This window comes from Peromyscus californicus, unplaced genomic scaffold (assembly GCF_007827085.1).
Source record: "Peromyscus californicus insignis strain IS unplaced genomic scaffold, ASM782708v3 Scaffold_7__1_contigs__length_154581171, whole genome shotgun sequence".
Taxonomy (NCBI): Eukaryota; Metazoa; Chordata; class Mammalia; order Rodentia; family Cricetidae; genus Peromyscus; species Peromyscus californicus.
In genome coordinates this window covers 84,170,816-84,198,015 of record NW_026294595.1, presented here as the reverse complement: position 1 = coordinate 84,198,015, position 27,200 = coordinate 84,170,816, and the positions used below count along the sequence as shown (strand labels likewise).

General features: G+C 36.1%; 1 protein-coding gene across 1 annotated transcript in view; it reads right to left on the bottom strand.

Annotated features, from left to right (window-relative positions):
• The window catches only part of Kif18a (kinesin family member 18A), a 68,795-nt gene that overhangs the window by 17,244 nt on the left and 24,351 nt on the right, over positions 1 to 27,200 (bottom strand). The window contains exons 10-13 of the mRNA XM_052724573.1: positions 25,050 to 25,212; positions 20,425 to 20,589; positions 15,893 to 16,014; positions 10,997 to 11,232 (exon numbers count right to left, since the gene is read on the bottom strand). Coding sequence (XP_052580533.1) covers positions 10,997 to 11,232; positions 15,893 to 16,014; positions 20,425 to 20,589; positions 25,050 to 25,212 — 686 coding nt within the window. The remainder of the gene's footprint in view (positions 1 to 10,996; positions 11,233 to 15,892; positions 16,015 to 20,424; positions 20,590 to 25,049; positions 25,213 to 27,200) is intronic.

Sequence of the window (27,200 nt, the reverse complement as noted above, 5' to 3'; positions counted from 1 at the left end):
ATCTCCAAAAAACCAAAACTAAAAAACCCAAAAACTACCCTCCTTAGTTACTCCATCAAAACAGTCCTAAATACTAAAATTAGGAATAGCCTTCTCATCTGCCACAAGTCCCAACCAAAATAAAGCAGCAACAATAAAAACTAACTTTCACATTCCTTAGTCATGGTAATAATGTGGTTCAGCAATCTACATTTTTTACTGAATCTTTTAACTAAAGGGGTAGTCTGATTAATGGCAGATCACCAGAAAAGTCACACTGTTTACAATTTCAGCCCAGAACAAGAATTTAGTATTAGACAATCTCAGCGTTCATTAAAACTTTCTTATTTAATACTCTGCTGCTCAGTAGTAAGAAAACTTGATATGCTCCAACTCACAATGTCAATAATATTTGCTGTTGGCAAACTTTGAAGTCACATCTGTTTTCTAGTTTATCAGGGATTTATCAGGGAGAAACCCAGGGAAAGAAATCCAGTAACATGAAATAATGACAACAGGATTAACATAATAACTTACACAAATCTAATTATCTTCATAGACCCCAAAACTATGAACAGAAAATACCACACTAGTTACATAGTACTATACAAAAACACTATCACTTGACTATTATTAGGAAGGAAAGTAGGTGTATTAATAATGGATATCTTTATAATTTAAAATTTGGTTCTTTAAAATTAGGATTTATGGAAGCCCTGGGTTTTCAGTATGTATCTTTTTCAATATATGTATTGGTATATATGTTTTGTAATAACCAGAGAAAAACAATTCATTGAAAAAACAAGAGAAGACAACATCGTTAGATAAATCAAATAATTAGATAATCAATTCAGAACTAATTACATTAGACAAACAACAAATAACAATTTTCACTTTCATTTATTCATTTAGGAAGATACATTGCAAAATTTTATTAGACATGAGAATAATTTGATGACTATCAAGTGTTTAAAAAACATACACACTACCTGATCTAGCTATTTTACTTTTAGGAATGCAGTCTAAGAAGATAATCAGACAACTTGTAACACATATGTACCAAGATTTTAGTGGCTTACTTATGAGAAGAATGAAGTAAAAACAAACCCAGTGTTCCTGAGTATATTATTAGATGACTATAACACATAGTAATCAGAAGGAAGTTAGTGGTTGAGGTGTAGATCAGCATTAGAGTGCTCATTTGCATGCACAGGAGTCTGTGTTCAATCCTTAACACCACAAAATCAGTGACTTAAATTCATGTGGTTCAATGGGAAGAAAGCTATGGACCATCTACAAATACAAGAGCATGTTATTTTTGTTGGAAGAAAAAAATATACATATGTGATTAGAAAACAACTTCAGTAGGTTATTAAAAAAAAGTATTAGCATATCTTTTGACTCAACTTCCTCAAATTAAAAGTAAATATTTATTGGTAACAAGAAACAAAAACAAACCCACTGTATTAATCCAAAAGTTAATACAGTGAAGAAAGAAAAAACTTATAAATGAATTACTGAAAATAGTTTCCAACTCTTACATTTTGCTGGGGACAGAGAAGGCAAGCTATAGCTACAATAAAACTGAGACTTTAAGAAAGGAGGGTTTCATAAAAAGAGTACAGTTTGCATTGGAATTTTCATGCAGAGAAAAACTCAATAGGTCAGGGGAAAATGGGAGCAGCATCTGGGATTGAAGAGAAAAACCTTGGAAACTGCAGAGGCATAGCTCAGAGAGTGAGTTAAAGGGAAGGTAGTAGGTACAGGTCTGTCTGTGGTGGGCAATGGCTCAGGAAAGACTTTGAAGGTACTCCTAAAATCTCTGCACTTTACTGGAAGATAGTTTGGTGGCAGATGCAGATTAGACTTTAGGAGAGACCAGATGAATAAGAACCAGTTTATATCACCACAATTACTCATTCCTTGTTTCAAAGTTTCTCAGAATGTTCTAAAATAAATTGCATTAAGAAATAAAAAAAAATTCTTTTATTTCTCTGTATTAAATACATCGTTACGACACAAATACTAACTAGCAATTCATATGGTTTCTTATGCAAAGGGGCAATAAATTTATTTTTCAACTTACTGCAATATTTTACAGGTGGTTCCTTTACATAAAGAGACAAGATCATTTGTCACTAATGAGTTCAAAAATCTTTCTTTTAAAAATTAGGCAGGCCTTCTGGGGTCATCTTTTGAAGTGCCAAATCACATGTTCTGAATGATTTTACCCAGAGGAACTACTTTATCATAAGCTCACAGTTGCAAATGTTAAGAAATTTATTATAGAGCTGTACGTTAGTATAAAAGCAGAATGCAGTAGTTAGCAAACATGAGTCATAGGCTGAAAAGATGAGTGCATGTGACAGGGGGACATTGATGAATGGGATTAGATTTAATTGACATTTAGTACGAAAGGATGGCAAAGACTCTTCCTTTGCTAGCACCTCTGCTAATTAATGCATAGAAGAGAAGGTATTCTGGGAAACAAAGCAAAATAAAAAAGTAGAGGGCAAAGTTCTAGAGTGAAATCAAAGAGTAATAAATGCATTTCTATAAACATTTCTGGCTACAAATGATTGATATAATTACTGCACTAATCATAAATATGGATTCTTTTTAACAGATCTGTGACTCATGGAATTCATGGATGCCAATTACACAGGTGAATAAATTATAAATTTAAAAAGATATGTACCCAGGTGCAGTGGTGCACACTTAATTAGCCAGATGAGGGCTAACACAGAAATCTGAGGGCTTGCCTGGTCTACCCGGTCTCAAAAAAGCCCAACAAAAGAAGCAAGCAAGTAAGCAAACAAGCGAGGCTGTGTAGGTTTGTCTGTGGTAGAATAATTGCCTAGTATATCCAGGGCCCTGGGTTAAAATAGTACTGAAAACCAAACCAAGACACTCACACAAATAAAAGTTAGGGTACCATCAAAGTATATACACATTTTATAGCAAATTTGTTGTACTATTGTGGCTATATATTAACTTCAGTAAAGAAAATATCAATTTTAAACAAAATTACAAACAATATAATTTTTCCATGTACTTAAGAATTATTACAGTGGTTTAAGATTAATTCTGCAGTTTGAGTTAAGTCAACCAAAACCCTTTGACCTTTCTCTCTGTGGAAAATAGTAGAATACGTGATTTCTACTCGGTTTTACTCTCACAGCTTCCATACATATTCAAGACGTAAAAAGAAACAATGCAAAGGATCTTTATAGACAAATTTATGGTTGGATGTGAATAAGTAAATACTGTCATAATGTACTTGGAGAGCAAGAGGCAAACACAATGTATTTAGGGCCCCAAATATAACTTCTGCTTATTGGTAATGACTAAAAGTAAGAAAAATATGAAGATTTAACTATAAATATTTCTGTTCCTGTCCATGTGTCATTTGAAGATTATGAAGATCTTGTATTTTTTACGTATTTCCTTGTAGACACAATTTTAGGGGAGATCTAAACTGACCGAGGAATGCTGCATTCAGTAAGAGTGTCTGTACTGTAAGAGACTAGCTTCTACTGGTATTTTTCCTTTTATTGTACTTTAAGATCAAACCATGGACAAGGGGAAAAAGAAAACAAACCAGAGAGAAAGGTTAGAGACAGAAATATTACTAACTGTGAGTTTCCAGATGGGTAATGAGGAAGTCTTGACTTTTCATTTAATGTCAAAATTTTATCAGTTCCATAAATAAACCTTGCCCGTCAGTACCCTCAGTTATCTGTGAGTGAGCTTTCTGTTTTCAGACCCAAGATAGGTGAACACTTTACTCTACAGACATAAAACATAAAGATCTAAAGTTACATATCTAGCTTTATAAAGTACTGACATTGTAGTAATGAAAGAAACTATATTTTTCCTGAATAAAAAGTAATGTTTATTAATACAGAACAAAAATTTAAGAGTAGCCTGTATAATAAAAATATAAAATGTCTACAGATAGTAATGCATGGTAGTGCAGGCCCTAAATCCCAGCACTCAGGAGAAACAGGCAAGTGGGTCTCTGAATAGAAGGCCAGCCAAAGCTAGAGTCAGTGGGACCCTGCCTCAACAAACAATTCCTAAGGATATCTTTAATAACAAATGTATAGGAGATATATGAAGAAAATGCTTAAGCTGCTGAGGACATGGACAAAGCGGAGAAAATCTGCTAGTGAAAAAGAACAAAGACCAATCTATCAATTTTAGAGAAGAGTTTATTTCCTTAGAACTGAAAAATAATTAGTCTAACATTCAGCTCCTAGGTGTATCAACAAAGCCATTTCAAAACAATGAATAATGAAGAGAAACTAGAATTACTATAGATAAAATCCAAAATCTAAATCCATAACAAAACAACAACAGAAAAACAGCTACCAGCTCCTAAGAGTAGAGATTTCATAAAAAGAATCCATGTGTCTACTTAATGTATGTAAAGCAAAAAGGTACCATACAAACACACAGAGGAGCAACTGGCTTCTCAGAAAACACTGTATTAGATCACTATATTAAAATAAATTGAGAGGATGGGAAGGAAAAATGTACATTTTAATGGATGGGAAATGATTCCAAAAGCATTGAGAAAAAAATTCAAGTAAAATTTTAGCGCCCAAAGGGACACATTGACACTTCAAAGTTAAGGGTGAGGGATGAAATGTATGAAAGAGCTAATAGCCCATGGTTTTCTCATCCAGCCCTACTGTTGTGGAATATTATTTTAAGGTGTGTTACTTTTGTTTATATTGTATTTATTTAACTCTATGAAGCTGTGTTACTGTGTCTGTCTAAAACACCTGATGGTCTAATAAAGATCTGAACAGCCAATAGTAAGGCAGGAGAAAGGATAGGCAGGGAGGGCTGGCAGGCAGAGAGAATATAGAAGGAGAAATCTGGGAGGAAGAAGTAACCAGAGAAGGAGGAGGACATCAGGGACCAGATATCCAGCTATACAACAAGCCACGGAGTTAAGAGTAAGATTTACAGAAGTAAGAGAATGCAAAACGCTGAAGCAAAAGGTAGATGGGATAAATTAAGAAAAGCTGGCAAGAAACAAGCCAAGCTAACTCTGAGCATTTATAAGTAGAAATAAGCCTCCATGAGTGTTTTACTAGGGAACTGGGTGGCAGGCCCCGCAAAGAGTAAAGAGCCAAACAAACAAATAAATAAAACAAAAAAAACCCCAACAAGATCCTATAATTTAAATATTATGTAAATGTTATCAATCATCAAAGTTCATAAGACCTCACTCCTGAACTTCAGACTCTTAACAGCCTACAATGACATCTCCACTTTGGGTATATCTTAAGGCAAATTTAACAAGCCCCAAACTAAATTTCTTTATATAAACTACTTTGATTCTAAAAACATTTTCCATGTGAAGTCTTTTCCAACCCTTTTAACATGAACACATTCTTCCAGATGTCAAATTCAAAAATCTTATGAGCCATACTATTCTCTCAGTAATTCTACTTCTTGGCTGAGGCAACCTCATCTTTACTTGTTACTGTAATAGTCTCCTAATCCTTCAACATTTCCTTATCAGAATATATTCTCAACACTGTAGCCAGTCAACTTTTAATATACAGCCAAGCTCTCCATTGTGGTGATATATTGTGTATCAAACAAAGCTTGCCTGAGGATCAGGGGAAAGAGCCAGCCACTAGATTAAACAAAGAGGCCAGGTGGTGGTGGCACACACCTTTAATCCTAGCATTCTGAAAGTAGAAATCTCTGTGAGTTCAAAGCTACCCTGGACTACATGAGATTGATTCAGTCTAGGAGAGAAACAGAGCCAGGCAGTGGTGGCACACACCTTTAATCCCATTGCTACCAGTATTTGGGAAGCACACACACCATTAATCCAGCACCAGGAAGGAAGTGAAACGCCTGGGTGAGAAAGGCATATAAAGTGTAAGGAAACAGGAACTAGAGCTGCTTTATAGCTGAGGACTCAGAAGCATTCAGTCAGAGGATTCGTGGAGCTGGCAAGGTGAGAAGTTTCTCTAGTGGCTTGTTCCTTTGCCTCTCTGATCTTTCAGCTTTCACCCTGATATCTGGCTCTGGGCTTTTATTAAGACCATTAGGATTCATGCAACACACCATCTATGCTCAGATCATGCTATATATCCCCATGGCATGCAGAATAAAGAGTAACTCCTAATAATAATCCTGTGTGATCTGCCTTCTCTTTAACTCTAATTTTATCATTTACCTTCCTTTGTTAATAATTGTATTTCATGCTTGCCTTTCTTGAAACAACTTAGACAAATTTCCATGCTATGATTTAGCATGGCTTATTCTCCCTATTTGAAACACAGTGTAGATACTCTGGCCATATCTGTAAGGTCCTTTAAGTTTATCAGTGAGAACTACCTTTATTATGCTTATAAAAAGAGTAAATTAGCTGCAATCTACTCCTAAACTCTGTTTAATTGACCTATATTTTCTTTCCTAATTAGAGGTTCAATGAGGCAGGAGCTTGTTTTGCACTGTGATGTATTTTCCCCCCCTTTTAAAATATATTTTTGAGACAATTACATTTTCCCCTTTTCTTTCCTTTTTCCAAATGCGTCCATGTACTGCTCCCGTTCTCTTCAAATTTTGTCCTTCATGTCTCTAATTGATGTTAGGTATCTCTGTGTGTATGTCTGTGTGCATAATCCTAAGTATATAGATATTTCCTAAGCAATTTACATATAGTAATTCAATATTATTGATGAATAAACAAATATCCTCATATTTAGGTGCCTGTAAACAAACTTTATTTCTTTATTTATGCAAAAGAACTGTACAAGAAAAATACTAAAATGAATAGTAGGTAAGTTATGGAAAAAAACTCTTAAATAAATGGAAGAAATTCACATATGCTGGTAAGCAAAAACGTAAATTGTATTAATGCCCACTAAATAGGCAAAAAGTCAACAAGCAATTAGGAAAGACAAAAATGAGACAGAACCTCAGATTTAATAAGGTCATATAGCTGGGAGTGGTGGTGCATACCTTAAATCCCAGCATGTGGAAGGGGGATCTAGAGTTGGCTAGATTTCTGTGAGTTCAAGGAGCTTGGTTTACATAGCAAGTTCCAGGCCAGCCAGGATTACATGGTGAGACCCTGAGTCAAAAGAGGCAAAAGAGGCTACATAACCAGTTATGAAATATAGCCCTTGCCTGACTTCCAACTTTAACAAAGTATAGAAACCAGTCAGTTCTGTAACAGTGAGGGAAATGTGAATGCTGATTATATATTTAATAACATTAGGTGTGAATACATTAGTACACTTTCTTCTAGAGACAAATAATATAAATGGAAGAAATATATGTGTAAGACTGACTTCAGAATAATCCAGTAAAGAAACTGAAGCAAAAGAAAGCAGATGGGACTCTGCTTGCTTTATTTAGACAAAAGCACTAGGATAAATCTAAATAGTTGCTTATGGAAATATTACTTTCAACAACATTCACTGTTTTAAATATTCAACAATAGAGTACAAGTTATTTATTATGATTAGTCTCATAATAAATGCTATATAAACTATGCTTTAGTGCACACATGCTTTAAATAAAAATACTGCTGCTGATATAAAGATTCTTAAGTTGAAAAAAGTCAAGTTTAATAGCATTAAATATTTTTGGAACTTAACAACAAAACCTGTTTGTACTGTTCATGAGTATATATATACAAGACATAAAATGGACTGTCTGTCCCTCCCCATGAACATAATTCAATACATTCAAGATCAAGAACAGTGAGTTTATACATAGACTCACATTTTCTTTCTATCCTTCTTTGATTCTGTACATCATACACACAACAGGTACAACTCATGGAGTAAGACATGCAAATAGCTAATCTATGAAACCAGTTGAACTAAATACTAAAATTAACAAACCAAGAAAAAAATACCATGAATACAAAACCTAACCTGATATTCTTTCTGAATCTAAAAGAAAAATAATACAGGTTTCTAAAATAATTTCAAGTCTTTCCATTTGAAACATCATGAAAAATAGCCAAATAAGTGTTTTATTTTATTGCTGACAAATATAGTCCATGCAAGTACATTATAACAGAGATATGGACTTTAAAATAAGGAATAATAACCATTTAATAGCAGGTAGTTGGTAGTTCTCAGTCTTGGTGCTAAAACTCCACTTCCTTTCCAATATACTGAATTCATAATAAAGAAAGAAGCAAGTGCAAGAGATGAAAGCATATTTTAAGTGCTGCTTTCCAAATATCTCACGAGGTAAATTCTAAAGATAACACCTCATTAAAAGAAAAATGATTAATATATGTATATTCACATATTTGAGAGTGAGGAGAGGGGAGAATGAAATGGGGAGAGATTTTCAAATAATACATCTAACTCCTGTCACCTTAATGTAAAAATATAGAGAGCTCCCACCCAAATACTAACAAGGTCTGGTCCTGCTTAGCTCCTGAGATCAGGCAAGACTGTGTGTATTCAGAGAGAAACAGCATGAGATGGGAAGTAAGGTGGAGAGGATTTGGGAGGAGCTGGGGGTAGGGAAAGAATATGATCAACACATTGCATGTAAACATTTTTCACCTTCTGCTAGTAAAAGAAACATAGCTAATCCAAATTAATCTTTCTTCAGAAGACAACTAAAAAAAATCTGTACAAAGTGAAAACATCAGTTTGAAAGTGCTGGATTGTTAAAACTGTTGAGAGCCACACGTAGGAGAAGCTGGAAGCTTAGGATGGTCATTTCTAAAATTAAAACTAATTTCTCTTTACGGCTGTTTGCTGGTTGTTGAAAACTGGTTTCTGTTCCTGTGATCAATACTGATGACAGCAAGTTAGGGAGAAAAGGGTTTACCTTAGCCTACAGTTTGTAGTCCATCATCTATCAAAGTCAGGACAAGAGCTCCAGGCAGGAACCTGGAGGCAAGACCTGAAGCACAACTCATGGAAGGACACTGCTTACTGGCTTGCTCACTACTACTGTTCAGTGAGATTCCTTACACAACCTTCTGGGACCTGTGCCCTCCTCCATCACTTAGAAAGCAAGAAAATGCCCCACAGACATGTCCATAGGCCAATCTGAGAGAGGCTCTTTCTCAGTAGCAGGTCTCTCATCCCATCCAAGGTGTATCAAGTTGACAACCAAGAAGAGCCATTGCAGTGTTGCTGGAGGAAGTGACAAAAATGCTTAGCAACATTGGGCGCACTGAGAGTGAGGGGTAACAAAGCTTCAAGATGCCAGATCACTAGACAATTCTCCACAATTGAATACATCCACGGAAGAATACAGAACAACTAAAGATTTGATAAAGCACTGGGTGTTGTGGTATATACTAATAATCCAACACTCAGGATGCAGAGGCAGGAGGATATCAAGTTTGTGGCCAGATTTGGCTTCAAATTGCAGTCTGAATTACATAGTCAAGACCCCATCTAAAAATCAAACTCCCCTTAAAATCCCAAATAACACCAAAAACCCTGACTAACTCAACAAACACCAAAGATATATAATAGAAGATGTATCAATGCTACTAGCAATTCAAAGTAACAGATTCTAAAGGCATGTGTCACTGTTCTGGTTTATATAAAAATTAAACATGTACTTTTATAAGTACTAGGTACAGATACAGTATCCTTTATCCTAAACACTAGAGACCACAATTGTTCAGATATTTTCTTTTTTCTTTGGAATATTGGTATAGACATATCTAACGTGAAGATACAAAATGAGCCCAAATCCAAAACTTCTGATTGTCACATTGGCTCTGTTTCAGTTTTGAGGCATCTGGGATTTTAGGTATTACACAAATAACTTTTACTTTTGGGGACTCAGAATGTTCAAAGTACTTAAACTGAAAAAATTGTTTTTGTTTTCTAATCTAGCAAATCAATTTCTAGGAAAGCACAGATGTAAATACATATAGCTATGGTTTGAATATAAAATGTCTCCCACAGGCTCATGTGTTAAACCAGCTGTGGGTGCTGTTTGGAAGCTTTGTAAACTTTTGGAGGTTGGGCATCACTGGAAGAGGTGGGCATAAATTTCAAGGTTATCCCTGGCCCCCAGCCCACCCCCTCTCTGCTCCCTGTTTGCCAACTCCTCCACAATGTGCTTCTGCTCACAGTATGATCTGCTCAGGTGACCATGGACTGAATCTTTTGCAAAATCTTTGATCAAAATAAAACCTTTCTCAGGTATCTGTTCTCAGCAACGCAAATTCTGAGTAATATACACAGACATAATCTCTAATGCACTACTCAACAGAATATTGATTAAATCACTGCAACTTTATTTTGTAGGTCCTCAAACTTTTAAATGAGGTAAATTCCTGATGTAGGTACACTTAAAATGTTTACAGAAAACTAAGGAACCGAGAAAAGTTGCAGACCAAAATGTAATGTGCTAGCATTCATGTGAAACCTAACAAATAGCGAGGCTTACCCAATAAAAACATATTTGTGTAAGAATCCAGAGAGCTCAAGGGGAAACAGAATGTTCAAGTGAGAGAGAGCATATAAAGATCACCAAATTGATAACATCAGTTATCTCAAAGACAAGGCATTCTGCTTGGTATTCTACATTGCTAGAAAGTGTTATTTTAAACCAAGATTTTATATTAGTTTCATAATGAAACTATCTTATGCACAATTTTGTAGAGAAAGGAGAGATAGTTAATGTCAATAGAAAAATAGTAAATTCTATAGTGTTAGTTACTCTTAAGGTTAGAGTATTATAGATTATAGAGTATAGTATTATTTATTATAAACTTTAGTCTTCAACTGAAGTTAAAATTTAAATAAGAATGAGAAGTAAATGACACTGCTAGTTACTCAGAACATCAGTAGATTCATGCTGGCAGGTCCTGCGAGATTCTTGTTAACTAAAATTCCTTGGAAGCTAGCTTCTTTGTTAGCAATCATCCAAATAACTAGATCTATTGAAAAGAAATCAACTATTCTGTAGATTGGAATATAAACAATCTCCTTAGAAATAATGCTACCACTTACTGAGTAAAATAAAAAGCTGTACTTACAACAAGGAATAGACTGAATTGGGGCGAGCTGTGGGAAGGTCATAAGAAGAGACATCCCTGGAAGATCATTTTGGTTTGAATGTTCGGAAGTTTGGTCAGCCCAAACCACCATCTTCTTCCTCTCTACCAAATGCTCAATATCTTTGAAGTCAGCATCAAAAGCAGTGTTTGACAGGCCAGTTTCTTTTGACACGCAATACATTTTTCTTAGGGCCGGAAGTAAAGCATTCAATACTCTACAAACAGAAGATGACAAGAAAGGAGAAAGAAACACGAAGTTTAAAACACACATTATTATGGTTCTTTTGTATAACAAGCAAAGTATTATAATATAATTAAAATGATTTCCTATGATTTCCTTTATGTTATTTGGTAAATTCTCTTGCAAAGCCTGCACCCAGTCTAGGCGAGGTCAAAATGTCCTTTCCTAAAGATTATCTTTCCGCCTCTCCCTTAGTACCCATCAATATGAAAATCTTTTCATAATTCAAATTTGCTTTGTAAAAAAATGTAATTTCACCCAAACAGATCAACATATATTTAATATATCCAGTATAAAGAGAAACCTGGATGGAAATCAGGAAAAGCAGGCTTCATTAGTGGTTGTAGTAGTTTCTGTGTGACACTGTCATTTTACAAGTCCTAAATCTCTCTCTGACACTTTTTGGATCATGACTCACCTATGGCTTCTTGATAGGCCAAGCAGTTAGACTTAAAATAGTTGCATCAATATCAAACTTACGGACATTTTGGTATAGGGAATACACAATCTAATACAGTAACTACACAGAAAGAGAGATAAAGTGAACAATTTTTAGCAGTAAGTGTTGGAAAGGGACTGAGGATCTTTGAAAAGGACAGCTACAGTAGGAAATACTTACATAGCCCCGTACTTTTGACAACTGTATTGTTGTGTGGAGTACGATTACTAGGTCTGAAAGTGCTAGGAAAGCTTTGCTTTTGATGTTAGGAATAGTTCCATAATTTCCAGATTGGAAATGACGAGCGTTTCACTTTATTTAAAGTGTGTATTTAAGCAACAGACATTATTATCAGAACTGCCTAACCTTCCTTTGGAAAGTCTGAAATTTTTATCTATCAGATAGAGGTGTGTAGGAAATCACGCCAATAAAACCCTGAGGCACTGACAGGATCCAATTTCCAATGTGATGTCACAGCTTTTTGCTGAAATTAAGCATAACCTGTGCCTCACTGCACAAGATTCTTCCCTTCTGAAGCTAGACTCTCACTACTGCCACACAGACCAGGAGAGCCTCAAATTTACAATCCTTCTGCAGCTGCCTCTGTCATGCTAGAGTTAAAGGCAAATACCATCATGTCTGGCACTTGACAAGATTCTTGAAATTTAATTGTCCAGTCTCTTCCAGACTATACTATATACCTTTCCATTTTGCTGTTTTTATTTTGTATTGTTTTGCTAAACTAACTCACAGCTTTAAGTACAACTGTGAATCTCATGAACACTAGTAAATCATTAAACCTGGGAATGGTTTTAAGAATCAGGTACCATGTTATGTTTGCATAATAATTTACTTTTATGAATGAGAAATCTCAACCTTATCAATGCTATATAGTTTCTACAAGGATATATTGCTAAAATAAGCAGAATTAAAGATTGAGTCCAAAAAACTTACTCATGTTCTACAATGCCACATTGCTTTTGAGATGTTTTGGTTTATCAGTTCTTGAAATCAGTTAGAATCCATTTTATCTCATTACTAAGGTAAAAGCTTATTTCAGGCATATCAATCTCTGTGTCTGGTATAATAACACAGTGGGGTTAAAATAAACTACCATGTCTCTGAAAGTCTAAACTCCTACATGTTACTTGATAGCAAGTGATGGTGATTTGCAGTAGCTGCAGATCTACAATGAGTGGGGGGGAAAGAGTGTAAGCTCCCATTTATAAAATAATCATCCAGTTTTTCTTCATCTTAAAAATAGCTTAAGTCAAAAGCATAGAAAATTAATCATGAGCAATTTGAGAATACCTGTGGAATGCTAATGGGATTTCTGAATGGCAGCCCTCTGGAGAAACAAACCTCTCATTTTTATATAACCTCAAAGCAATGCTTACCTAACAAACTGTAATTGATTTATAAAAGATGACAAAAGAGATCAAGCTACACTTTTTAAGAAAATCATACACTTAAAAAATTTGAGAATAAAAATGCTATTAGTGAGCTGTACAGTGAATATAAAAACACATAAAAACAGAAACACTCTGGTCATTTTCACTAACTCTCCCAATCCATGACCAAGGGAGATCTTTTCGTTTCCTCAGTGTTTTAAGAATTTTCATTGTAGAGGTCTTTTGTTTTCACGGTTAGGTTCACTCCCATATCTGTCACTGGAGTTACAGGAAGGTTTCTGTGGCAGTGTGTTCATTTTGCATCCCACTATCTGCAAAGTGTTGGTCAGTTTTAAGAGCTTTTAGCGAAGTCAATAAGCTCTCTTAATTACAGAACTGTATCATCTTCAAGTAGGGAACCTTGGACTTTTCTTATATTTATCACCCCGTATCCTGCTTTAATGCCCTAGCTCAGGCTTCAAGCACTATAGTTAGCAGAAGTGGAAAGAATGGATGGTCACCCTTGTCAAATTTCTAATCTTAGTGAGAATGCTTTGAGCTTTTCTCCATTTAGCAACATGCTGGCTACAGGTCTGTCAAACATAGCCTTTATTATGCTGAAGTATATGCTCTGTGCATCCTGCAGCACATCCAGTGTTGTCTCCTGACTTATGCCATAAAGGGACATAGGATTTTGTCAAAGGCCTTTTCTGTGTTTCTGGAGATAATCATGATTTCTATCCATTCTGTGACGTATTACACTTATTGATTTATATATGCAGAACCCCTGAATCTCTGAAATGAAGCTAACTTGATCATGATGACTAATCTTTCTGTTGTGATTTTAAATTCAGTATGTCAGTATTATATCAAGATGTTTTACATCTGTGTTCATCATAACAGTTTGTACGTGTGTGTGCTTACCTGGGTTTTGGTATCACGGTAATGCTACCTCCATACAGTTGGAAGCTTACTTTCCTTTCCCATTTATAGAGCAATATGTATTGCATTGGTATTAGTTCCTTGAAGGTCTGATATGATCTGCAGTAAATCCATCTGGTCTTTTTATTGTTGGTTCACTGTTGTTGCTGTTTGAATTATTTATTTCATTTTTGCTTCATTTTGGTGGCTTATATGCATGCAGAAATTCATCCATTTCTTGTAGATTTTATTTTTTAATTAGTGGAATGTAAGTGTTGGAGAATGCTATTAAGGTTGCAGTGGTTTTACCAGCTGTGAACCCCATGAGTACAAAAAACAAAGCAAAACCCCACCAGTTTTCTGGGCAAGATGTGCCACAACCTGTGCAAAAGTGGTGGGGGTGTGGGTGGGTGGGAGGAGACTGTGGCTGGTATGTAAAATAAATGAAAAATGGTATTTAATTAAAAAAAAGGTAGGGCAACCATCTGACTAGATTTGAAGCACAGTCCATGTGACTGAATTCATGCCTGTGACTGAAGCCTGGTTAGCACCTATGCCAGGGGAAGTCACTGGCTAAGTGGGTAACTCACTACTGTTGAATTAAACTGATTGCATCTAATTGCCTTATAAATTTCTATGTTTATACCCATGCATGGAAAGCTACTATTAACCTTAATCAGAGAAGTCTCTGCAGTGAACAATGATGAATTTGGAGAGTTGCAGCTGCCAAAGATGCTGGGAAAAAGTGATAGTTGAGGGCTCAGCCCTAAATAAGGCATTTACACCACCCTTTCTAAGGCTCAAGGAACATCATGAAAGAAGACACTGGAAGTATCTCAGAGCTGGGGGGTTGGGGGGGACGACTGCTGCAAATGCTATCCTCTAGACGATACAGCCATTGTAATCATGAACTTATAACAACTGCTGTTACAACACTGGCCCTGTCACCAATCAACTGAGGAAGGGAGAGGGGCTCCAGGTGCCCTGCCAGTTACTGCTGAATTACCGGGAAAGGGGGAATCACTGTCTTCAGTTGTGTATCCAATGCTGAGCCCAGGAGACTTCAGTGGATAGCTCCAAACTAATGATCATGCAGATGGGTCTGGTTAAACTTGCTGGGTCACCAAATCAAACCAAACCAAACCAATTAATAACCCCCCCCCCCCCCCCCCAAATAGAACGGAAGGTGAAAAGGTGATCTATGGGGAAGAAAGGGTAGAAGACAACATTGAGATGAGAGAGGTTGGAGATGGTGGGAATGGTCACAACACACATTTGTGAAATTGTCAAAGAAAATTATTTAATTAATAAAGATTATAAAATAATTGAGACACCTGATGCTCATTAAAAGCTAGTAATAGTAATGAGATCTAAGTACATGGATTTTTCTTTCGATTGCATGTCTCATGTGCCTACAGAAGGATTGGCTGGCAAACAGGATGTCTCCTGGTCTAAACTTAGAGGTTGCCAAGGTGCAGGTGAGGCTCATCAGCCTGGGCTGAAGCCCTGGGTAGGGACCCAGACTTCATCTGAAGACTGGGAAGAGTGCAGAAGGCAGAAGATTAAGAAGGCAAACCCATCAAAAAATCATTCTGAAATTACTAATAACTAAAAATGATCTAATTTAATTGATGTTAATAGCAGTTTTAATTTCTTTAGCACAAAACATGAAATCTTAAAAAGGAAAATTCATTGAAAATCTACGAAGTATTATAAAAAATTAGTTATTAGGAAAGAATCACGTCCCTCACATTCTCTCAATGGCTTCTTCCCGTGTGTTTCCTGGTGCTGACAAACAATTCAAATTAATGACTCCCTTATCAGACAAATTTCAGTTTCCTGCAGCATTAAAATCGGTCGACTGTCCAGCGCCTTGTACTTACGCTTCAGTCTGCCTGTGCTGCTGCTCCTGGAGACAAGCTAGAGCCCTCATGTGTCCCATTTGTGTTTGCAGGTCTTTGGTCTGGAGGTGTAAATGGTGACAATGAAGATCTTTACTGAGTACCTAGGGACAATAACGAAAAATGTTTATTTTAGATTTTTAAAAGAATTATGCTAATTTTAATATAACATTCATGTGGACAACAAGGTCTTTTTTAAAAAACATACAAAAAACATGTTGAGAAATTTAGACAGTAAGAAATCTTGTGCAAATGAGTTTAGTTTGTGTCAAGCTGAACATAAAACTAGGTAAGTCTAGAACTTACCGGCAAGGTAAGAGTTTAAATTTCTTCAGTAAATGGATGTTAGGCATCTAGAAAAAGGTATACTATGATGACAGCTTTTCCAGTGACCTAATTTGTTCACAATATGGTGAAAATACAGTTGTACCAGAAGTTTTTACTTAAATGCTACCACCAAGAGGCATTCCTTGAATACTATATTTAAAGATGGGCAATCCTTATCTTCCAACACTGCAATAGCACTGACCAATAAGAATGCTATGGATTCACTCTGTAGTTCCATTTCTACTAGAAGGTAAGGTTCATCCACAGACGGACTATGATCAGGTTAGCTCAGTATACAGGCCCAGTGTTGAGTTGCATGCTATATAATTCTCTTTCTCTCTTACCCCTTATATTCTTACAAGCTTCATGTGGTGGTATTGTGTTCCCGAAAATACTGTGTACCTTAATAAACTTATCTGGGGTCAGAAGACAGAAAAGCCACAAGATACTTAGGCTAGAAAATGTTAGCACACGCCTTTAATCCTAGCATTCCAGAGACAGAAAACCCTCTGGATCTCTGTGAGTTCAAGGCCGCATTGGAAAGAGCCAGGCATGGTGACTCACGCCTTTAATCCCAGAAATCGAGCCTTTAATCCCAGGGAGTGGTGGTAGAAAGCAGAAAGGTTTATAAGGCGTGAGGACCAGAAACTAGAAGCATTTGGCTGGTTAAGCATTTGGCTGGTTAAGCTTTTAGCTGGTTAAGCTTCAGGCTTTCGAGCAGCAGTTCAGCTGAGAGCCATTGGGATGAGGACACAGAAGCTTCCAGTCTGAGGAAACAAGACCAGCCGAAAAGTTGGCCAGGTGAGATAGCTGTGGCTTGTTCTGTCTCTCTGATCTACCAGCATTGACCCCAATAACTGGCCTCGGGTTTGATCTTATTAATAAGAACTGTTAAGATTCATGCTACAGCTTCACCTTAGAAAAATAAAAAGTCTTTTGAATATTTCCATTTTGTCAATGCTCTTCTATCTAGGGCCAGGTACTCTCTAATTTACCCCTTATAATTTACTCACTTTTCCTGCAATTCATTAAATCCTAAACACAAAAAATATCAGCTCAGAGGATTTAGAAAAGTATAAAAAAAACCCCAAAAAACAAAAACAAAAACAAACAAAAACCAGCAGTGTTAGCATCTTTAATTGTGAAATGAAAAAATGTATTCCTGGTAACATTTGGACTGGTAAGCTAGCAATCTAATAAACAGTACAGCTATGCCTGGAATTTTTCTTCTAGTAAAAAATTTGATATTCTAATTGGATTTTTTTTCATACTCCTTCTAGTCTACAGTTAAACATGGATTGTCTAAAGTATAGATTTAGATTTTTTGGGGGGCGGGGAGGGGTTGGGGTTATTTTTATGATTATCAATTTATTATGCTAAAGATCAAAGGAGGAGACATAAAATATTATTGTTGTAGTAATGACAAAGGAATGTAGGCTCTTCAGCAGGTTTGTTAAATATGAAATACTTCCTGCACCAGTGATAAGTAGGGACTTTGAGATTCAAGAAAATGTAGCACAGGCTTGCCCACAGGCAAGTCTGGCGGGGGCATTTTCTCAATTGAGGTCTTGTCTTTAAAAATGACTTTTGTTTGCATCCAGCTGACATAAAACTAGCCAGCACAATTCATTTACATAATTCACCTTTATACCTCAAGAAATATATCATGTATTTCAGATAAAAACACTTTTTATGGCATCAGGATATGTCTAGAGGATTGACCTATGAGTCATTTGATTTTTAGGGATATGCTCAGTCTTAAAACAAATGTCAGCTCAAGCCAAATACATGGCCTTTATGGAGATCAGTTTACTTGACTAAAGTGTAAGAGCTGAACTGATTCATCTTACATCATCTCCTTATAGTTTTTTAGTTAGAAAATCAAATAAGTGCGGAAACATGTTTTCCAAATAGTTCCAACTGTTTTCCTAACAAAACAACAAACCAAACAATAAAACCCAGCTCTTCCTTTTATCCTCTACAACCACTCTTCCTACCCAGTAATCATAGGCCTTGGGGAAAACCAAGATTGCAATTTTAGTGTGTTCTTGTCTCAGTACACCAGTGATCACATCTGAAGAGAAGACCACAAGTACAAGAAGTACAAGTCAGCTAACACCAACTGAAGTAGAGAGTAAATGGGAGGTAATAGCCAGCTTTAGAAACACGAGGGGCCAGATTGCACCAGGTTTGGTCAGCCATCATAGTTTACAGTAGGGGCAAGACACTGAAGGGTGATACTGTCAATGGTAGCCCTCAAGTTTTTAGGTTGGTTGTAGTAGAGAAAATCAGAAAGGTCAAGTGTTTCAGTATAACAGGGGTGGGGGAGTTGGTAGTATGAATTACAATTGTAGTACTGCTGGATAAAGACGTATGATTAAAAAGCAGATAATGAAGGAAGGTATAGTGAAAACAGCATTCATTTTAAATTCATAAAGTAGTGTTTGTCATGAGTTGCTGGATCTTGGGTTAAGTCTCTCTGTGAAGTCACCTCACATTTTGTTTATACAGGAAGTAAGTGCTTATGACTAGATAATTGTTTCAGCTGTGAAACATCTTACAAAAATAGAACTAAGGAGTTAGGTGGTATAACTACAAAGTGTTGGCTTTCTTTCTTGTGTTATCTATAATAAAATATAAAAAGGACTAAAAATACTGGCTTATAGTCTGGTGTACAGAAATACTGCTGGAAGTATCTTCGGATAGGCAGAGTGTGGTAGAGACTGGGAGAGACAAAGGCAGGTAGATCTCTATGAATTCAAGGCCGGCTTGGTCCTCATAATGAGTTTCAAGCCAGCCAGGGTTACCTAGATCTCTCAACAAACAACAAACAAAAATTCTAGATTATTTGAAAAATTATATGTGAGAATATTAAAAAACTAAATTCAATATTAATAACTCAAATAATATTAACTCTATAAGTACTACAATGTTGAAAAAGGCAGTATGTTAAAACTACAAATACTTTAGCTAATTTTTAAATGAATGTATCAAGTTTAAAACTTAAACTATCCACTTCCTACCTTCTTAACTGGTGAGTGCACTCTCATATTGGGCTACGAACCTGAATGTGGGTGTGGAGAATAACATAGCCACAGTAAAAGGTTTTGATCACACAATGATCACAAATTAATTCACTATCAAATGTGTAAATAGGAAGATGTGTTTCTGGCTGCATATCCTCACACTGAATCACAACTTCATTGTAAAACCGAGTCCTTAATACATAGCATTCTGCACTGGGTAATGCCAATGACAGCTGTCTGAAACACACTGGCTCTCATTCAAGACTCCTGCATGTTAAGAACCGTAGTGCTTTTACTGTACATACAAAGATTTCTATTCTATAAAAACACCATGGTTTACTTACGGAAAATAAAGACTTTCTTACTGTTGTTCCTCAGCATCTAAGTTTCAGATTTTTGTATCTTCTCATTGTACTATTTGAGATGTTGAATGAATTTCATAAAACATCAGTAAATGACTTTTGGCTTGCTGTGATCATGAAATAACTTCCAATCATTTCTAAAATGGCCTAAGTAAACCTCTGCCATTTTGTACTATGCATTATAAAAAAGGTAACATTCTTGCTATTCCAGATCATTAAAAAAAAAAAAAAATGATGAATTCTGAAAAGTTGCCCTATTAATAAGATCATTTACTTCATTAGTATTCATATTTGCTTCTGCCTTTAATAATGGCACATACACAACTTTTCACTCTCCAAAGAACTACTGCTTTAAAATAAATTCCTCTATTATTTATAATGTGTAAACTCTTGATCTGTATATCTATTACATAATTACATATTCTGGACGACAGAAAAATTACTAAGGTAAAAAGAGCTTGTGAGTGGAAAAGTTTAAGGGGCCTAGATGATGAAGTCTTGACTAGATTGAAACAGAATTGCTTAATTCTAACTTAAGAGTTACTTCACAAAGGACAGTTACTTAAAAACCACTTAAAAATAAATTGACCCTTCTGAAAATCGAAACCACAAACCAATTAGGTAATTAGTGAGCTGAAGATATAGTCATTAAAAACAGTAAAGTGAACTAATTAAATCTCAGAGAAATAGGGCAACCGTTGTCATATGAAAGCTATTTACTCAACAAGAAATATAAGAAATTTAAGGAGCTCAGTTTCTAGGATTAAATCTAACTACATATACATATACATATTTGTACCTCTGGAATGTCACCATTTTGACCTAAGAGTCTCATTTCACTTTCCACTCGATGAAGCCAATTAGTATTCTCATCAAATTGTTTCAACACTTCTTCCTTCTTTTTCTCTAGGAAACAGCAAACAGTTTTCAACTTTTCAAGTCTGTGATCTCGTTTGCAAGTGGCCTGAAACACAACAATGTATTTAATAATATAACTAATTCTTATATCTGATGTGTACAATACTCAAAAAGTCATACATTTTCTTATGTTGGTATAGTACAAAATGTTAAGCCATGCTGCTATTTCCCTATTAAAATATCATAGCAAAATAGGAAATCAGTTATGAGTCATTTAATAAAAATTACATCTTGAGAGTTTATGGTTTTAAGAACTGTAGTGGTCAAATGGAAAACTATAACTTTTTTTTGTATGATACATTTGTAAAGTTCATATAAGGTTAGATAAATTCCATGATTTCCTTACTCAAAAAAGCATGCACACTCTGTTTTTGTCTGAAAGATGTGACGGAAAAAAAAGTTGTACTGATCTAATTTGTCTGCTCTAAATGACAGAGAAAAAAGTATTGGAGCATTTATTAATACCTAACCTCAACTATGGTCTGGGTACCATAATGGAGACTGAGTGTCTTTGGTGTTTTACATCTTCACGAATAGCTTTGTGAATTGGTCAGATTTGGCTGATTTTTCCCCCCCCCAAAGGCTATGCATGCTGACATGGGAGCCACTTGGGTCAGAATAGCTTGGTCTTGGTAATTTGCCAATGGACACCGAACTAAATGGTAACATAAATGAGGGGTACACCTGAACCAATCAGTCCTCAGAGATTAGAACACTTGCAGCTGGTTCTGAAACAGAGCCCAGGCAGCAACAAATAAAGAGCAGAGCTGTGTGTACTTGGTCAAAGACCCTATCTTCCTCAGGTAATAAATCATTGTTTTTAGTGTTTCTAAAAATTATTAATTATTAATATTTTCAGGCAGATGACATAAGCAAATTCAGAGCAGTTTCATTTTGGTGGAGAATATTAGCTTCTAAATATTGAGTGTTAAGCCACTGTGGTTGCCAGTAAGCCACAGACAGATTCCAGATACCTAGACACTTCATTTAACTTCCCTTCATGGAAGACAAAATGGTGAAGGAGAAGCAGACAGACAGAAGACTAGAGTCCAATGATCAGGGAAAGGGGTTGATGAGCACTGTCACTGTCATCAAAGTTCTTAGCTCTTATTGTCACTTCTCTAATCAGATCCTACATCATTCTTTTTCTCATGGCAAGACCTTAGCAAAACAAAACAGCTGCTCAAACAACCAAAATACCTGTCTGCTCCCACAGAGGAAGGATGGAATATGAAAGGCTAACAACAAATGCACACTGCAAAAGTCCTTGAACTTTGGGGGAAACTGGAAGGCACCGTAGTTCTCATACAAAGATGCCTGAGGTCCTTTCAGAGCATCTACTGGATCAAAATAAGTTTTGAGTCTTTACAAAATTTTAAAAAGACTGATTTGAATGTGTATGAGCGCTTTGCTTGGATGTAAGAACATATACCACGTGCATTGCTGTGCTGATAGAGGTCACAAAAGGCCATAAGGTCACCAAAAACTAGAGTTACAGATGGCTGTGAGACATCACATGGATGTTAGAAACTGAACCCAGGTCTTTTGCAAGAGTAACAAGTGCTCTTAACCACTGAGCCATCTCTCCAGCCAGCCTTTTTAATTCCAAATGGTACATCAGGATAAGGGTTTCCAGGAGCTAACAGAGGTATAAGGTACTATGGAATATCACAGAAGCAGATAAGAGAACACAACTGTTGTGCAGACAGGCATAGAGTTGGAAGGAGGTAAAACAATGCTGTTGCTCTCACAAGCTGTCATTTGTTTTGGAAAACAGTCAGTTATCTTCATAAAACTATAATTATAAGAAAACAAGGCGGCAGAGGCAGACAGATCTCTGTGAGTTTGTGGCCAGCCTGGTCTACAGAGTGAGTTCTAGGACAGCCAGGGGTGTTACATAGAAAAACTCTATCTAGACCCCCCCCCCAATAAATAAAAAAGATTAAAAAAATAAAAACAAGTATTTCTGTAAATCACATTAGCAATTTCTAATACAATATTAGTAGACAGAGTCTCTATAAACAAATGTCTTTGAAGTCCTAGATAAGTTTTAATGATAGAAAAGGGTCCTAAACTCGAAGCTTAGAGAGTGCCACAGCAGGAAGTGGGCGATGTGACATTCTGACTTTCTTCTGCTATTCAGAAAGTGTGAAAACTCAGGCAAGTCAATCTCAATGGGTCTTCAGTCACTTTATCTTCTCAAAAACGAAGATAAAGGGGTTATCCCTGCTTGAAGGTAGCTGCTAAATTACATTTACTTTGCCTTAACATTTACAACTGTTATTGTGACTCTAGAAATGTGGGCAAGAAGTGATCCATGGACATGAAGACAATTCTATGGTTGTGAAGACAATATTGAACACCAGAATGGCTGGCTCTAACTGAAAAGTTAAGAAGCACAATTTTGACTTTTGACTTCTAATGCTCATCAAATGCACTCCCTAGTGATTGGCATCCAGGACATAAAAGTGGCACATTTCCCCATTGAGGCTGAAAGAACTTTATACATTCAATGAACAAAATGTTCAGAATAAAACAGGTCTTCAGATAGAAAACACAATTCTAAAATTTTAGGTGTCAATATTGCTTTGTACAAAAACAAAACAGAATAAACAAACAAACAAACAAAAAAACCACCCCACTACTAATATGGTGGGACAGTCATGATTGTCAATTTGACAGGATTTAGAATAAATAAAGACAGTGGGTCTCAACCTTCCTCATGCTGCGGCCTTTAATACAGATTCCTCATTTTGTGATGACGCCCAAACCACAAAATTATTTTTGTTGCTACTTCATAACTGTAATTTTGCTACTATTATGAGTCATAATGTAAATATCTGTGATTTCCAATGGTCTTAAGCAACCCTTGTGAAAGGGTTGTCCTTCAACTTCCAAAGAGGTTGAGACCTGTAGGTTGAGAACCATTAACATAAGATAAAAGCATTTGGAAAAGTTCTCAGAATGTTTCCAGATAGGTTTAAGTGAGGAAGGAAAAACCATCCTAAATGTGGAGACATCAATTCAAGTGCTGGGGTCCTAGGCTTAAAAAAAGGAGAACACCTTGTTCATACATCATCTGTTATATTTGGTTTGAATTTCTTAGATCTGTTTTCCAGTTTTCAAATACTGATTTCTATAGTGCAAAAATGCAGAGCTAAAGTACAAGTTCTAGCATTTGCCTACTAGAGTTTAAATCATAGCTCAGCTACCTATGGTCCTATACTACTTTTTACAAAAGGACCTCCTGTGGCCTTGCTCAGAAAGGAGAATATTAAATACCTCATGGAGTTTTCTGACAGGTAGGTGAATTAATATATGTAAACTGCCTAAGCATTGCCTGGTACTGTATGATAATGTGAGGGTTTTTTTTTCTAATTCTAGTGAATAAATTCTTTAATTTCTAAAAATTTCATTTGCTTCCCTCATGTTGTGACCCTCCCATTTAGGTATTCCTTATTGGTAGTGCCTTTATCTTTGATTTTTTTGTCTTCTGTTCTTTTTTGAAGACTACCCATGTTTACAGTTTCCACTAGATTACTCTAGTGTATAAATACTTGGGGTTTCTGTCTTGTATGCTAAGGTGCTGACTCTTACCTACGGTGAATGTAAGAGGTAGAGTTGAAGGTTTATTTCTCAGTGGTTTTGCATTGCTTTTGCAAGGTTTCCCAGAGGTAGCACTGGTTTGATGTCATTTTGTTTGTCAACTTTACATACTTTCTAAGTAAAAGATAGAGTGTTTAAAGCTTAGACCATGACCATTTTCGAATGCATACCATTAATAAATCTTCAAATAAGACACTTTTTCTTTCCCCTTACCCTTTTCCCCGACATATCTTTTTCTCCCACTTTACGAAGGGTGTAGATCTCTGCACTTTCTAGTTGTATTTGAAAGTTCCTTTTTTTTTTTTTTTTCGTTTTTCGAGACAGGGTTTCTCTGTGTAGCTTTGCGCCTTTTCCTGGAACTCACTTGGTTGCCCAGGCTGGCCTCGAACTCACAGAGATCCGCCTGGCTCTGCCTCCCGAGTGCTGGGATTAAAGGCGTGCGCCACCACTGCCCGGCTGAAAGTTCCTTTTTTTAAAGCCATTGCATTGTTAGTGGTTCAAATCAAAGGTAGGGCAGTGAGAGCAGTCTGTGTAGCTGGAGGAGAGTAGCTCATCACTGTATTTAGAAACAACAGTACAAAATACTGAAAGCTGGTTAGGTCTTTATTAGGATCATGCAGGAATTCCTAGCAAGATTCTGAATTAAAAAAAAAAAAATCTCTTGGCCTAAGTTGTAAAGTGTTGCCTGAATCTGCACAGGCTGCCTCTCCTGTCCCTAAGGACTCACAGGCTCTCAAAAGAGGAACAAGTGCAAATAAAGTTTGCTTTTTAAAGTTTCCTCTGGTTCCCACAGTATTTCCAAGTGTTTCGGAGAATGGATGAGTAAGACACAGTGCTTATAAAATTTCTAGAATTAGATTTCCATGTTCTCTGTAGTTTAGGCATAAATTAGTTAAGTACCTTTTCTACTTTGTCTTCGGAACACATCCTCTCTATTTGCTTATGGCACTGCTGTTGATAGAATGACTTTAGTTCATTTTCTTTAAGCAACATTTCTAACTTCAGATATTCTTGCCTGATTCCTTCTCGATTCTGGAACAAGCATTTCAGAATTTCTTGAAATCTACCAAAATAAAACACAACATTATATGTCATTAAGTTTCTATTATCTAATATATAGCTTTCTTAAATAACATGGTATCACTCAAAGTATACACAATGATAAATAGTAGGTAGGTCAGAACAACTTTCTCCTAGCACAAAAATGTTTAAAGGGAGTATCAACTTTATTTCTACGACTGTAGGTTTCTTCTTGCTGCAAAGATAATCATGTTATTTAAATATTTAGGTGTCACAAGGCCCCTGATATTAGTAATATGCTGCATTTTATCTGGATCTGTACTATGACAATTCTCACAGCCCTGTTAGCAACAGAGCATCATGTGCTGTTTGGTGTTGGCTTACTGTGAAGAAAAAGCAATAGGAGGCATTATCATATGGTATCTCCACGGCCCCCTAGGGAAAATGAGAGAACCAGTTTTAGCCTCAAAGATTATTATAGTGAAAACACACCATAAGGTTAGGTACCCCCTACAGCTTGGCAAACAGTCAGCTGACACTGGCAAGACCCAAAACATCCAAGTTAACAATGTGGCAAACCTGGAAACGTGGTTGTGGTTTCCTTCTCCAAAGGGCAAAATAAAGAATCAAATTTGTGGAGTTTATTAGACCCCAAGGAACCAACGACTTGAAACTGAATAATTCCTATGAAAAATTGAGGAAACACACAGTTTGGCAACTTCTAGGACAAACAGAACACTGGTCACAATATTTTACTCTTATGAACGATCTCACACAGGCAAAATTATCTAAGAAAATTAACTACAAAGCCTTTAAAATAAAATCAAGCCTGTGCATTTAAAAATAAATGTTCTTTGGGCAGTTTTGGATATATTTGTAAGGATCTGTGGTAAAGGTACTACCAATGTACGTCAGTAGTTCTTAATGAAACTCTCCTGGGAATGACGATAAACCACAGTCCACTGACTTTCCTGCAGTTTTACTAACCTGATGAGTATTTCATAGGAAGCACGTGCAGACACTGTGATTTCACTGTACTGTATTACATCATTGCTAGTGCCAGTAAAGGAACTGGTAAGTTATCTTTAGGTTATACCCCAAGATAATAGCTTATTTTGTATAACTTTTTGATTCAAGGACAGAGTTGAATGCTGTTAAATTTGTAATTTTGTGGTCTAAACACTTTACTTGGTGTTCACTGTTTATTAAGGAAAGAAAATAATCACTATCAAGGGTTTCTAGGTAGCATCTTAAAAAAAACTGAAATAAAACAGAAATAAATCCTAAGAGAAGAGTAGTATTTTTTAGTCATTTATAACATCTAAATTAACTAGAAAACAAAATTTTGCACTAATATTTTTAGGTGAGACGTAAGGAATTAGACCATACCACTTCCTTGGTATAGTCACAGTAGAATTTTTACAATTGCTGTTTACAAAGAAGAGTTGTATTTTCTTTTTATCATTCCCTTTTGTATACTGGCTTTACAAAAATTTTGGAGTCAGAAAATACTGCATATTTTCACATTGTCTCCAGGAAATGCACAAAAATGTTATCGAAAGCAAAATTTTGTATGGATAAGAACTGCCTGTGCTCCAGAGGGATCCACTGCCTCTGACTTCCCTGGACAACTGTATCATGTGCACAGACATGTATATATATCCCGCCCCAACACACACACAATTAAAATGTTACAGAGAGAGGGTTGAATGATTTAAAGTCATCAACTGCAAAAAAGTTTCCTAATTTGTAAGTCCACCTCCTCCCCCACCAGAACTGTGGCACCCAGGACTGAACCTAGGGCTCACACATGCTAGACGAGCACTCCCACATGAGCTATAGCACCATAACTGTGTCTATGCTTTCAATTTTGGGATACAATCACCCTAAGTTTCCCAATCTTGGCTTGAAACTGTAATCCTTCTGCCTCAGAATCTGAAGTAGCTGGAAGTACAATTTAATTGACAAATTACACATGGTTGATGTTGACAAATTTATAAAAGTAATCACTCCAGCTTTGGAAAACTGGTA